The sequence below is a fragment of the Bufo bufo genome, chromosome 6 (assembly GCF_905171765.1).
Source record: "Bufo bufo chromosome 6, aBufBuf1.1, whole genome shotgun sequence".
Taxonomy (NCBI): domain Eukaryota; kingdom Metazoa; phylum Chordata; class Amphibia; order Anura; family Bufonidae; genus Bufo; species Bufo bufo.
Window position 1 is genome coordinate 135,475,030 of NC_053394.1, and position 14,250 is coordinate 135,489,279.

Here is a 14,250-nt window from a genome sequence, read left to right on the forward strand (position 1 = left end):
CGTTCCGCAAAAATATAGAACATGTCCTATTCTTGTCTGCAATTGCGGACAAGAAAAGGCATTTTCTATATAGTTCTGGCAATGTGCGGATCCGCAAAACACATACGGACATCTGAATGGAGCCTTACAGGGAGGTGATCAATGACAGGGGGGTGATCAGGGAGTCTATATGGGGTGATCAGGAGTTAATAAGCGACAGGGGGGTGGTGGTGTGTAGTGTGGTGCTTGGTGCTACCTACAGAGCTGCCTGTGTCCTCTGGTGGTCGATCCAAGCAAAAGGGACCACCAGAGGACCAGGTAGCAGGTATATCAGACGCTGTTAACAAAACAGCGTCTGATATACCTTTCTGGGGTTAAAAAAAAAATCGCATCTACAGCCTGCCAGCAAATGATCGCCGCTGGCAGGCTGTAGATCAACTTGTTAACTTTGCGATCCTGTGAGCGCGCGTTCACAGGAAATCTCGCGTCTCGCGAGATGACGTGTAGATGCGTCGAGGAGGAATAACCCGGCCGCCCACAGGACGCATCCCTGCGTTAGGCGGTCGGGAGGTGGTTAAAGATTGCTGTTCACAAGCGCAAACCATCCAACTTTAAGGAGCTGAAGCGGTTTTGCAAGGAGGAATGGGCAAAAATCCCAGTGGTAATATGTGGCAAGCTCATAGAGAATTAACAAAAGCGACTTGGAGCTGTGATTGCCACAAAAGGCGGCTCTACAAAGTATTGACTTTAGGGGGGTGAATAGTTATGCACATTGACTTTTTCTGTTATTTTGTCCTATTTGTTGTTTGCTTCACAATAAAAAAACAAAACAAAACATCATCTTAGTTGTGGGCATGTTCTGTAAATTAAATGATGCAAATCCTCAAACAATCCATGTTAATTTGAGGTTGTGAGGCACCAAAACACAAAAAAAGTCAAAGTAAAAAAAGGCGCTGTATTTACAGAGGCAGACTGCAGACATTTGGTGAAAACACAGTATGCCCAGAGAACCCCTTTGATAGGTGATAAATGCATGGTTGTTAGGGGTCCAACCACTGGGACCCCACTGATCATGAAAATGGGGTTCTGAAGCCCCTTTTGTAAATGGAGAAGTGGTGTGCACGTGACCATCGCTCAATTCCTTAGTACGGGACTGCTAAGTGCTTGCAGAATTGGGGACCTACCAGTACATTGTCATGATTGGTGTGGGTCCCAGTAGTTGGGTGCAGATTGGTGTAAGCAGTTGGGTGGCTGTTTTAAAAGCAGGGAACCAGCTCAAATGTTCTCGGTACTATACCTTAGGCTAGTTTCACACTAGCGGCAAGGGACTCCAGCAGGCTGTTCCGGCGGGTGAACAGCCTGTCGGATCCTTGCTGCCACTAGTGCACACGTGCCCCCGGAATACCGCTCTGACCCCATTTACTATAATGGGGGTGGGCCGAAGTTCCGGCGGCAGCACGGCAAACATGCCGAGAGGCGGCCGGAATAAAACTGCGTCGGGGCTGGAGCGGTAGTCCGGGGGCACAAGTGCACTAGCGGCAGCACGGATCCGACAGGCTGTTCACCCGCCGAAACAGCCTGCCGGAGTCCCTTGCTGCTAGTGTGAAAGTACCAGTAAGATACATTGGGGGAGAGTTATTAAGATTAGTGCTATCTACGCCGGTTTTGATGGCTCCTGCATGACGAGGCGTGTATATTAAGTGCGTCTTCAGGCAGTCTGCTCCAAGAAAAACCTGTGGTTTGCAACTTGGCCAGTGCCTGGCATAGGGGGCATATTAAATGACCCCCTTTATGTGCTGTCCCCAGCACATTTCACAAAATCGTTAAAAAAGGGTCCCACCCCATTAAAGGAATGTTGCATGTAAATTCACTACACTGTGTTATGCTTAGTGCAGGGCCTGATGGGGTGGGGCATGACACAAGATTTCTTTCTTCCTTGTTCTTTGAATCCTTGTGCCATGCTCCTCGCCCTCAGACGCTGGACTAGGCATAACACAATATCAGTTTTCCCTCAATATTTGAGACCAGTCACTGGCGGGGACAATGACGGACACAGTCTTTCCTGCAGGTCACCTTTGCAGTCTGTTGCTGGTTGAGATGATGACATGATGTTGCCTGTTGCAGTAATTAAGGTCATTTCTGAAAACCAGGCCACAGGAAGGAGTATGCTGCAATGCCTAGCTGTGGTCTTATCAGCTCAGTGTAACCTCAATACCCATCAGGAAATTGCTTAAAATGCAATTTCCTGATAGGTCTACCATAGCCAATATGACATGTGAGAGATCAGAGTGTGGCATTGTAGCAGAAGCTCATTCCCTGCCCATTGGGCTGCCATTAGGGGCGCACACTCCCCTTAATATATGGTGCTACCTGTGCTGTCCATCTGCCACAAAATGAAATCTATGCCAGCTTTGAACTGGTGTACATGTCTGCAATAATTCTCGCCAATTTACCCTATGCAACTTATATTAAATCTGTAGGACTGCGGAGATAAGGTAGGGGAAAGCGCAAAAAGTAAAAAAAATTTGTGCAAAATAAAATTCTGAAATTGATAAATTCCCAATCCTGTTTACATTCCTATTTCAGAATCACTGCTTGCTTCCAGAGAATGGAACCGTATAGTTAGAGTTTGACAACCTATACACATCTATTACTTCTCACAGCTGCGAGTCTATTACAGGATTCTTCAGTCTAGACCAGGGGGGTTAGCAACCTCCGGCACTAAAGCTGTGGTGAAACTACAACTCCCAGCATGCTCCATTCACTTATATGGGAGTTCCAAGAACCGCCAAGCAAGTGTGCATGCTGGGAGCCGTAGTTTCACCACAGCTAGAGAGCCGAACGTTGCTGATCCCTGGTCTAGACAATCCTTTGTGAGCCAAATAGGACTGCAGACTGTTCTTTTTACCTACCCTGGCACATTGTAACAAACTATCAGGACAGGAGAGAGAATTGTGCAGCTGATGTCGCCACCTCACAAAGTCGGCCAGCTTGTAGGGTACGACCACATAGCGAGGTCGTGATGTGGTCATGCAGTGGGAGAAACCCCAATATCTCACTTACCTGTCACTTTCCAAACTGCAAAAAAAAAAAACGCACCCTAAAAGCATAATAAACATGCAATAACCGCATATGGTCGGCCGCTTCAGCATGACCGCGCCATGTGGTCATACCCATACAGTGATACAACGCCGATCCTGCACAACAGGGCAGATTAAGAACTTAACTTTTCAAAATATAGTGGGAGCTGTAATGGCAGCCATGTTGGTTGTGACCCAGCTTTCCCAGAAACATACAGAATAGAATATAATGAGGATACCTCAGTGTTAAATATTTATCATAAAGTGAATCACGATTATGTACAGATATACACAGGTTATTCAGCTGTATCCCACGCAGAGGTGCTCATCATTTTGCCTGCATGGTGTAATCTGAGGCATATACACAAGTAAACAGTTAACGGAGCGTGTCCAGGTCCAAGTGTGAAGTGGTCAAGTAAAGGGATGTGGACTGTGGGGTGCTGGATCGGACAAAGGCACAGGTGTGCGGTGTGTGTTCTCCACCCTATGAGATGATCAATGGATCCTGTGTCCACAGTCTCACCCATCAATGCAGGTAGCTAGGGGAATATCTGCAGTTCAAATTTAGGTGCCCACTCCAAGGCACTTTTCACAACAGCAAGTGCTGCAGCACCAAGAGCCACCGTCAGTCCCATGACCGCCAGCTTCACCAGTCTGTTAGTACGAGGTTTGGTGAGGACTGCCTTGTTCCCGTGCTCAGGATGGATGGAGTCTCTGAAGCGTCGGCGGAGGACCATATCCGGCCGCTGCTGGGTGGACGCCAATTCAAAGTCCTTAAAGGTTGACACAGCGGTCCTGGATCAAGCAAAAAAAATTAAAAATAATAATAATAAATCAAAACATAATTTATATTAACAGAAATACTTGTTATTTCATATCTTCTCCATTCACAACCAGAGCTGCTATCAGCTTTAAATGGAATAGAGAAGCAGGGAAAATCGCAGCATGTTCAGTCCTTATCTGTATTCCATGTAGGACTAGTCCATTTAAGTCAGTGGGTCAGTGAAAAAAAAATTGGCATCTCTGTGCAGTCCATTTTTTTTACTGATGGTTGCTATGAGATGAGGTCTGTTTTTTATTCACGCACATGAAAACAAGATGACAAATGAAAGCAATCTGGCCGGTAACAATCAAGACACTGAACAAAATCTGAGACAAAACCGATTCAACTTGCTTGCAAAATCATCCATTTTTTACTGAACTAAGGGTTCTTTCACACTAGTGTTATTCTTTCATGCCACTGAAATACGGTAAAGGTAAAGGGTCTCAATACTGGAAAAAAACGCATCAGTTTTGTCCTAATGCATTCTGAATGGAAAGCAATTCTCTCAGTATGCATCAGGATGTCTTCCGTTCCGTCCCTAGTACGGCATTTGGCCGGACAAAATACCACAGCATGCTGCAGTATTTTTTCCGGCCAAAATCCTGGAACAATACCGCACTTGCCGGATCCGGCATCAATTTCCATAGAGATGTATTAATGCCGCGTCCGGTAGCAAGTGTTCTGGAAATTGCCGTCGCCGGATCCGGCTTTCCGGTCTACGCATGCGCCGGGATATACGAGGAGCTGGTTTCGCTTTTGATTTTTTTTTAAATGCAAATACCGGATCCGTTATTCCGGATTAGACAGATCCGGTATTTCACTGGATCCGTCCAACGGATCTGGAAAAAAAAGAGATTTCCGTTTGCATACGGTTTGCCGGGTCCGAACAACGCTAGTGTGAAAGTACCCAAACTCTGACATGTTCCATTTAGCTTGTGTGAAAGGGTTGGTGTTTTTAGGCCTTTTAGGCGATGCGGAACGTGTCAGAGTCTGTGAAAAGGAGTGAAAAATGGATGGTTTTGCTGAATCAGTTTTGTCTGTTATTGGGGTCCGTTTTTGGAGCGCATGAAAAAACTGAAGAACACACAGCATCTCCTAGCACCCATCAGTAAAAATAAAAAAATGGACCGCACACAGATGTCGTCAGTTTTTTTCCACTGACTTGAATGGACCAGTTCAGTATGAAAAATGGATGAAGGTAGAACATGCAGCGATTTTTTTTCTGAACAAACAAAGGGTTTGTGAAAAACAAGGCTCAGGTGCATGTACCCTTTGAAATGTATGGGTCAGTGTTCACTCTGGATGCTGTCCATTGTATACAACAGACCAAATCCAGACAGAAAGACTGCCTGTGTAAAAGCAGCCAAATCTTGCCATTGGGGACCATCCACTGGACAGCAATGCTGTGGTTCCCAGCTGGCCACTTGTGCTCACCTCTCTGCCTGATGCTGCTGCGCTGCTTCCCTGGAAAGTTCTGATGGGGGGAACTGGACAAAGAGGTCTCCAGCTTTGCTGATTAGAGTCTCATAGGGCAAATCTTGCGGGATCTTCGATAGCAGGTGGTGCACGGATGCCATATCACACTCACAATCCATCACCTCTGCCTCTCTGTGCAAAACAATCTACGGCAGGGGAGTAGAAAAAGGCCAGTCAGTACAGAAGCAACAGAGTATGGTAGATCTTTATATGTCATGGCACATACTCTTACCACGGCGGCAAAGTAGATGGGCATTAGCGGGTGACATGCCAGGAAGAAGTCATACAACCTCACCACGTGTCTGAAGTCTGATAGGACGTGTCCAAACCATGTGATGAGCCAACTCAAGGCGAATATGGTACCAACCTCTGCCCTGTGGAGCACACATGAAGTCACCCATTACTCAATGTTAGTGCCCTGCAGAAGCTCACAGCGCAGTATTTACCCACCGAACCATGAAGTCGTATAGTTCCGGGTTTACCAGCTCAATAATAGGCATCAGGTAGTTGAGGATGTGCTTAGTGTTATCCATGCTGGGGTCCATGAAGTCCCTGTAAAGGAAAGAGACAGAGTTGAGCACCAGAAATAGGAGGGGATAGGGGTGAAGCTGCAGCCTGCGGCAGCCAGAGGATTCTGGGGGTTGGAGTGAGCCATGGATTAGACCTGTAGCTTCCTCGAGGGGATATATGTGAGGATTGCATATAATCTTGACTAAAAAAGTTAAGATTTTAGGTCTACAGCATCCTTTCAGACCTATGAATCTTCATGGTTACAAATAAACCCTCTTCTTTATAAGGGTGCATTCACACAAACATATGTATAATAAAAATAAAAAATGCAGATGACGTCTGTGTTGCATCCGGACCCATTGTAACAATGCCTATTCTTGTCCGCAGAACGGTCAAGAATAGGACATGTTCTATATTTCTTGTGGGACTGCGGAGCAGCCATATGGATGCGGATCGCACACTGTGTGCTGTCAGCAAAAAATGTGGATCAGATGCGGACCAAAAATACAGGTCGTGTTACCATGGTCATGTGGCATCATAAAGAAGGTTGGGTCGAGGGTTAGAGTGTAATCAGAAATGTAAGTATATTAGAAGATGTGCAAGATTTCAGCAATGAGCCCAGTAGTATGTGTGTGTATAATGGGATCCTTGACATAGAGTGTGCAAAGGTGCCAGCCGCCGAGGTGCCAGGGGCTCACACAGACCCACCTTAGGTGATGTGTGGACAGCTTATCCACCAGGAGTGTGGCTAACGGCCCTCCCACCACCAGCAGGAAAGTGACTACAATATCATGATATCCCTGGTAATAGTGCAACTGCGAGTTTCGTGCCAACACCTGCAGGATGATGTCAATCAGCTGCTCCTGCAAATCTTCCCGCTCCTTTAAGGGCATACCTGTGAGGCAAACCAGACGGAGCACCCCCATGTTTAAGAAAAGACAGAGAAACATAAGCCTCCACCTAACTCTCAGCACGCCCATCCATTAGCATGCATACTGGAGAATGCCAGCCTTCAGTATAACTCGCTGGGTTACGGGGGCCCTCATATCCCTTTATTGCCAAGATTCTCAAACTTAAAGAGTCATTATAATTTCACACAATTTAATTTAATAGAGAATGGTGCAAATTCCTAAATCACTTAATTTAAAAAAAATCTGCCTGCATCCACCTCAAAAAAAGCTGTAAAGCCATGGCCACTAGGGGTCTTGCTTCCATTGCACTAAAATGGGGAAGGGGGGCAGCTGAGATCTGGAACCTGATAAAAGAATGGTTTTTACACTGCTTCTGAATTCCTGTTTTTCTGTATGTGTGATCTCTCCATCATTATCAACTTTCTGAGCTCCCTAGAAGAAAACAAACATAGTGGAAACTAGTGAGGTCACTGCACACAGTGCTGGCAGATTCAACCGACGGGAGACGCCACTTGCTTGTGAGAGAAATGCATCTAACTGTGCCGCTGAAACAAATTAATATGGCTGAGGAAGACATTAGGGAAGCACAAAAACTAACTGCTCCCTCACAGTTATGGTTCTACAATGAAGCACAGCTATTATGCAAACTTTTGAAAACTCAGGTATACTTAAAAAATATATATGTATATTTGAAGTAGGATGTTTTCTGGCTGAGCCATCACACATATAGCAATTCCCCAGACCATCAGCTGAGTGCTAGATTATATTAGGAAGGAAGACTGGAATTCTCCTGGCATAGTGATCCATTGTTAAAGCATAATGGGAGTTATGGTTTACCAGTAGATGAATTACAAGCCCCTAGCAACAACCCCACTGACATCTCACCAGGAGGGAAGCGCCTCAGTGAGCGCCGGACATCCAGCAGAACCTGCTCATAGTCCTTATTGTTCACCCGCAGCTCAGGACCTGTAGAGAGCAGATAGCCAGTCAGTGGTGAACCCATCTCTAGTGCCCCTGGTGCTGTTCACAGTGCCGCTGTCACACCTGGGGGTGGGGGCAGCTCCTCAGTGCTGACATTCAGAAGTCTAGGCCAAACTTGGCATCGGATCTCGTCCGTAAGAAGTCCACCCTCGCTGATTGCCATCCGCCGGAGCGTTGCTACATCTGGGGGGTCCTTACTCAGAGCCTTCTGGATGTCATACAGCTTCCTACGCCTGCGGAATTCACTGCCTGGAACACAATGTGATGAGTGAGAAATGCACTCCCAGCATTACAGACGCTGTCAGGGGTGGCATGTAATGTATAGGAGGGTTACATGTCACATATAGCGAGGAGCAGGGGTGGCATGTAATGTATAGGAGGGTTACATGTCACATATAGCGAGGAGCAGGGGTGACATGTAATGTATAGGAGGGTTACATGTAACATATAGCGAGGAGCAGGGGTGACATGTAATGTATAGGAGGGTTACATGTAACATATAGTGAGAACCAGGGGTGACATGTAATGTATAACAGGGTGACAGTAGTGGTGGCAGGGGCGACATGTAATGTCTAACAGGGTGACAGTAGTGGTGGCAGGGGCGACATGTAATGTATAACAGGGTGACAGTAGTGGTGGCAGGGGTGACATGTAATGTATAACAGGGTGACATGTAATTTATAACAGGGTGACATGTAATTTATAACAGGGTGACATGTAATTTATAACAGGGTGACAGTGGTGGTGGCAGGGGCGACATGTAATGTATAACAGGGTGACAGTAGTGGGGGCAGGGGTGACATGTAATGTATAACAGGATGACATGTAATGTATAACAGGGTGATAGTAGTGGTGGCAGGGGTGACATGTAATGTATAACAGGGTGACAGTAGTGGTGGCAGGGGTGACATGTAATGTATAACAGGGTGACAGTAGTGGTGGCAGGGGGTGACATGTAATGTATAACAGGGTGACAGTAGTGGTGGCAGGGGTGACATGTAATGTATAACAGGGTGACAGTAGTGGTGGCAGGGGGTGACATGTAATGTATAACAGGGTGACAGTAGTGGTGGCAGGGGTGACATGTAATGTATAACAGGGTGACAGTAGTGGTGGCAGGGGTGACATCTAATGTATAACAGGGTGACAGTAGTGGTGGCAGGGGGCGACATGTAATGTATAACAGGATGACATGTAATGTATAACAGGGTGACAGTAGTGGTGGCAGGGGTGACATGTAATGTATAACAGGGTGACATGTAATGTACAACAGGGTGACAGTAGTAGGGGAAGGGGTGACATGTAATGTATAACAAGGTGATAGTAGTGGTGGCAGGGGTGACATGTAATGTATAACAGGATGACAGTAGTGGTGGCAGGGGGTGACATGTAATGTATAACAGGGTGACAGTAGTGGTGGCAGGGGTGACATGTAATGTATAACAGGGTGACAGTAGTGGTGGCAGGGGTGACATGTAATGTATAACAGGGTGACAGTGGTGGTGGCAGGGGTGACATGTAATGTATAACAGGGTGACAGTAGTGGTGGCAAGGGTGACATGTAATGTATAACAGGGTGATAGTGGGGGTGACATGTATAAAAGGGTGACAGTAGTGGTGGCAGGGGTGACATATAATGTATAACAGGGTGACAGTAGTGGGGGCAGGGGTGACATGTAATGTATAACAGGGTGACAGTAGTGGGGGCAGGGGTGACATGTAATGTATAACAGGGTGACAGTAGTGGGGGCAGGGGTGACATGTAATGTATAACAGGGTGACAGTAGTGGTGGCAGGGGTGACATGTAATGTATAACAGGGTGACAGTAGTGGTGGCAGGGGCGACATATAATGTATAACAGGGTGACAGTAGTGGTGGCAGGGGCGACATATAATGTATAACAGGGTGACAGTGGTGGTGGCAGGGGTGACATATAATGTATAACAGGGTGACAGTAGTGGTGGCAGGGGTGACATATAATGTATAACAGGGTGACAGTAGTGGTGGCGGGGGTGACATGTAATGTACAACAGGGTGACAGTAGTGGGGGCAGGGGTGACATGTAATGTATAACAGGGTGACATGTAATTTATAACAGGGTGACATGTAATTTATAACAGGGTGACAGTGGTGGTGGCAGGGGCGACATGTAATGTATAACAGGGTGACAGTAGTGGGGGCAGGGGTGACATGTAATGTATAACAGGATGACATGTAATGTATAACAGGGTGATAGTAGTGGTGGCAGGGGTGACATGTAATGTATAACAGGGTGACAGTAGTGGTGGCAGGGGTGACATGTAATGTATAACAGGGTGACAGTAGTGGTGGCAGGGGGTGACATGTAATGTATAACAGGGTGACAGTAGTGGTGGCAGGGGTGACATGTAATGTATAACAGGGTGACAGTAGTGGTGGCAGGGGTGACATGTAATGTATAACAGGGTGACAGTAGTGGTGGCAGGGGGTGACATGTAATGTATAACAGGGTGACAGTAGTGGTGGCAGGGGTGACATGTAATGTATAACAGGGTGACAGTAGTGGTGGCAGGGGTGACATGTAATGTATAACAGGGTGACAGTAGTGGTGGCAGGGGGCGACATGTAATGTATAACAGGATGACATGTAATGTATAACAGGGTGACAGTAGTGGTGGCAGGGGTGACATGTAATGTATAACAGGGTGACAGTAGTGGTGGCAGGGGTGACATGTAATGTATAACAGGGTGACAGTAGTGGTGGCAGGGGTGACATGTAATGTATAACAGGGTGACAGTAGTGGTGGCAGGGGTGACATGTAATGTATAACAGGGTGACATGTAATGTACAACAGGGTGACAGTAGTAGGGGAAGGGGTGACATGTAATGTATAACAGGGTGACAGTAGTGGTGGCAGGGGTGACATGTAATGAATAACAGGGTGACAGTAGTGGTGGCAGGGGTGACATGTAATGTATAACAGGGTGACAGTAGTGGGGGCAGGGGTGACATGTAATGTATAACAGGGTGACAGTGGGGGTGACATGTAATGTATAACAGGGTGACAATAGTGGTGGCAGGGGGCGACATGTAATGTATAACAGGGTGACAATAGTGGTGGCGGGGGGTGACATGTATGCCAACGTAACAAATAGTGGAGTGCAAAAAGATAAAGTGAGGTGCCCCTCTTCCAGCCATATGTCACCCCGGATTCTCTATTAGGGGTACAAGTTACCGTGTCTGCCCGGCTCCGTCCTCACTGACATGCTCGTAAACTGGATGAAATAACCGGCCCCGTTACCGGGGCAGGGTAGATGCTAGAATGGAGTTGTTAGACGGAGGTTTGTCACGTCACTGGTCACATGCTCCTTCATGGTCACATGACCAAATGTGGGAAGTGTTGGCAACACGAACTGCAGGAGCTTGGGAAGGTAGGAGGGGCTTGTGTGTGAGGGAGGAGGATGTGCAGTCCTGGAGGTGAGGGCGGCATATGGAGCTCATAAATGGGGGCGCGGGTCGGGGGGGCTCTATGGGGTGTAAATCTGTGAGGAAGGGGGACATAACTCCTGCCTCCCACGTGTCCCTCTTTGTGACCTGGTGTGCATTAATAAATGTACTAAACTGCTCCTTACTAAAGTGTCTGTATGGTTATGGTTTCTACCTGTATATTAGACCATAACTTCATTAATTTGTACCTTAAATTATCTATAATCTGAAGATTTATCTGCTGATATTTAAAGGGATATTAAAGTGCAAGAAAAAATTTGTCCCAGGTGCTCCACATGCTGTAAAAAAATAAAGCAACTAATACCTAACCGATCCCCATCTGCTGCAGTAGTGATGGAGTCAGTAATTATGCTTTGGGCGAAGTTACTACTCACAGGTTGGGGAAAGAGATGGCGATCTGTGTGCTGGGGGGGTGGAGAGATGGCAATCTGTGCTGGGGGGGGTGGAGAGATGGCAATCTGTTCTGGGGGGGTGGAGAGATGGCAATCTGGGGGGGGGGGAAGAGATGGCGATCTGTGTGCTGGGGGGGGAAGAGATGGCGATCTGTGTGCTGGGGGGGAAAGAGATGGCGATCTGTGTGCTGGGGGGGAAAGAGATGGCGATCTGTGTGCTGGGGGGAAAGAGATGGCGATCTGTGTGCTGGGGGGGAAAGAGATGGCGATCTGTGTGCTGGGGGGAAAGAGATGGCGATCTGTGTGCTGGGGTGGAGAGATGGTGACCTGTGTGCTGGGGGGGGTGGAGAGATGGCGATCTGTGTGCTGGGGGGGAAGAGATGGCGATCTGTGTGCTGGGGGGGAAGAGATGGCGATCTGTGTGCTGGGGGGGGTGGAGAGATGGCGATCTGTGTGCTGGGGGGGAAGAGATGGCGATCTGTGTGCTGGGGGGTGGAGAGATGGCGATCTGTGTGCTGGGGGGTGGAGAGATGGCGATCTGTGTGCTGGGGGGGAAGAGATGGCGATCTGTGTGCTGGGGGGGGAAGAGATGGCGATCTGTGTGCTGGGGCAGACAGAGATGGCGATCTATGTGCTGGGGGGCAGAGATGGTGACCTGTTATTCGGGGGGTGTACTGCAGTCAGTGGGTGTGGGGTGCAGACAGTGGTATTCATATCTTATGTCAGGTCTGTGTGAGAGAAGGGGCACATGGTGTGAATTGTGTGATCAGACAATAGTACTTGGGGGAGCAGTCTAGCTAGATGGAGTGACCTGGGGTGCACTACCTGGTCTCGGGCATATGGGGTCAGCAGGGAGTATTGTGTGGAAGCCAGACAGACCAGACAGGGAGATCATGAGTGCAAGAGTGTGGTCGCATGTAGAGGAGTCCAGGTTCTGTGGGGTCAGTGTGTTTGTGTGGGAAAAGAGGTCAGTGGGGACTACTGTGTGTGGGAGCCATGCAGATCAAACAAGGCGTGCTGTCTGTGGGAGAGGGGTGGCATTACTAGTGGCCCTGGCAATGTGGAGTCATGGGGTATGTGTGGGTATATTGGACCCATGCAGGGGTACTTGTCCTGCTGTCTACTAGAGTGGGGTGGCATGAGGAGCGTATTTGTAAATCCAGGGGGCTGTCGGTTGGCATATATTTATGGAGCATAGGAACCACACCATCTGGAGTAGGGGGTGTTGCTGTGAATTAGCTCAAGGCAGTTACAGGGAATTGTACGGCATGTATGTCTGGAATGTGGGTCCAGGGTTTGGGCTTCATGTGGTGGTCTGAGGTTTAATGCTTCATCTTAAATGTTCTACTTATGTGGCTGTGAGGTGACATGTTTGTGTTTTTGCACCCCATAGATCTTATTCCTGGGAGCTGAATGGCACAGGAGAGATGTGTCCAGTCACTAAAGCCAGAGGAGAAGAGCACTCCAGTGCTGGATCCCGCACAGGCGGAGAGGAGCGCTCCAGTGCTGGATCCCGCACAGGCGGAGAGGAGCACTCCAGTGCTGGATCCCGCACAGGCGGAGAGGAGCGCTCCAGTGCTGGGTCCCGCACAGGCAGAGAGGAGCACTCCAGTGCTGGATCCCGCACAGGCGGAGAAGAGCACTCCAGTGCTGGATCCCGCACAGGCGGAGAGGAGCGCTCCAGTGCTGGGTCCCGCACAGGCGGAGAAGAGCACTCCAGTGCTGGATCCCGTACAGGCAGAGAAGAGCACTCCAGTGCTGGATCCCGCACAGGCAGGCTGAGTGTTATATCAGGACATATGGACTATGTGTTTGAGTCTCAGGGGCAGTCCATCTGGCTATCAGTTTAGTGGCTTTGGATTGTTGGATTGTAGTTTTATAGAATGCACACATTGGTAGAGGGTGCAGTTTGTGAGAGGTGGGTGGAATGGAGAGCAACCATAGAACAACAAAACCGCTGCACTCTCTTGTCTCTGTGCATCCTTTATTCCATCAAATTCATGCGACGTTTCGACCTGAGCGGTCTTTTTCAAGCAACTGACAATAGATCATTACCAGGCTTAAATATCCTCCTTGTAGGAGGGGCTACCACACATGTCATAACAAATCAAAGCAATCCTAAAATAGTGTAGGGTGAGGCATCCTTTCAAATTAGCAAATCAGCACTTACTTTGGAATGCTGGTGGGAATGTATGACCATCAAATCCCAAGGCGTCACGTCGGTAAGACAGTGTCCCCTTAGATCCTGAGTATTTGCGCAGGCGTGCCGGGACTAGATATGCGCCAAAAAACTTTAGAATATCGGCGTTCCCAGTGCGCCGGCGCGCCAGAGCGGAACCCGCGCATGTGCATAAGCACGTTCAATGTGCGCAGGCGCACAAGGTCAAAAGCTCACGCAGGCGCACCTGCTCACTGCATTCCATTGTCCTGTTGCGCAAGCGCTTAATAGGGAGCTCACGCAGGCGCACAAGTATACTGTCGGCTAGCGCAATATTGGGCATCTCGGTAGCTCATCCATATCCTAGGGAGGGCACTAAGTAAAAAGACATACAGTATCGCATAATGATGTATAGCTGGGGGCATTATCAAATTACCAATTGTCAGTCTCAA

At 48.1% G+C, this 14,250-nt stretch overlaps 1 protein-coding gene across 1 annotated transcript; it reads right to left on the reverse strand.

Moving 5' to 3' along the window:
• Positions 1-3,298: 3,298 nt before the first annotated feature.
• TBC1D20 (TBC1 domain family member 20) lies at positions 3,299-11,115 on the reverse strand. Its single transcript, XM_040437619.1, has 8 exons — positions 10,977-11,115; positions 7,824-8,009; positions 7,665-7,745; positions 6,577-6,763; positions 5,809-5,910; positions 5,591-5,732; positions 5,317-5,504; positions 3,299-3,854 (listed from the first exon to the last, which is right to left on the reverse strand). The coding sequence occupies exons 1-8, from the start codon at positions 11,005-11,007 to the stop codon at positions 3,599-3,601; spliced, it is 1,173 nt and encodes a 390-aa protein (XP_040293553.1). The 5' UTR covers positions 11,008-11,115; the 3' UTR covers positions 3,299-3,598.
• Between the last annotated feature and the right edge of the window lie 3,135 nt (positions 11,116-14,250).

Coding starts and splice junctions, on each gene's coding strand:
- TBC1D20 (XM_040437619.1), bottom strand. CDS start 11,007: ATGTCAGTGAGGACGGAGCCGGGCAGACACG. Junction 5,733..5,808: donor CTATACGACTTCATGGTTCG/GTGGGTAAATAC, acceptor TGTGCTCCACAG/GGCAGAGGTTGGTACCATAT. Junction 5,505..5,590: donor CCATCTACTTTGCCGCCGTG/GTAAGAGTATGT, acceptor CCCCTGCCGTAG/ATTGTTTTGCACAGAGAGGC.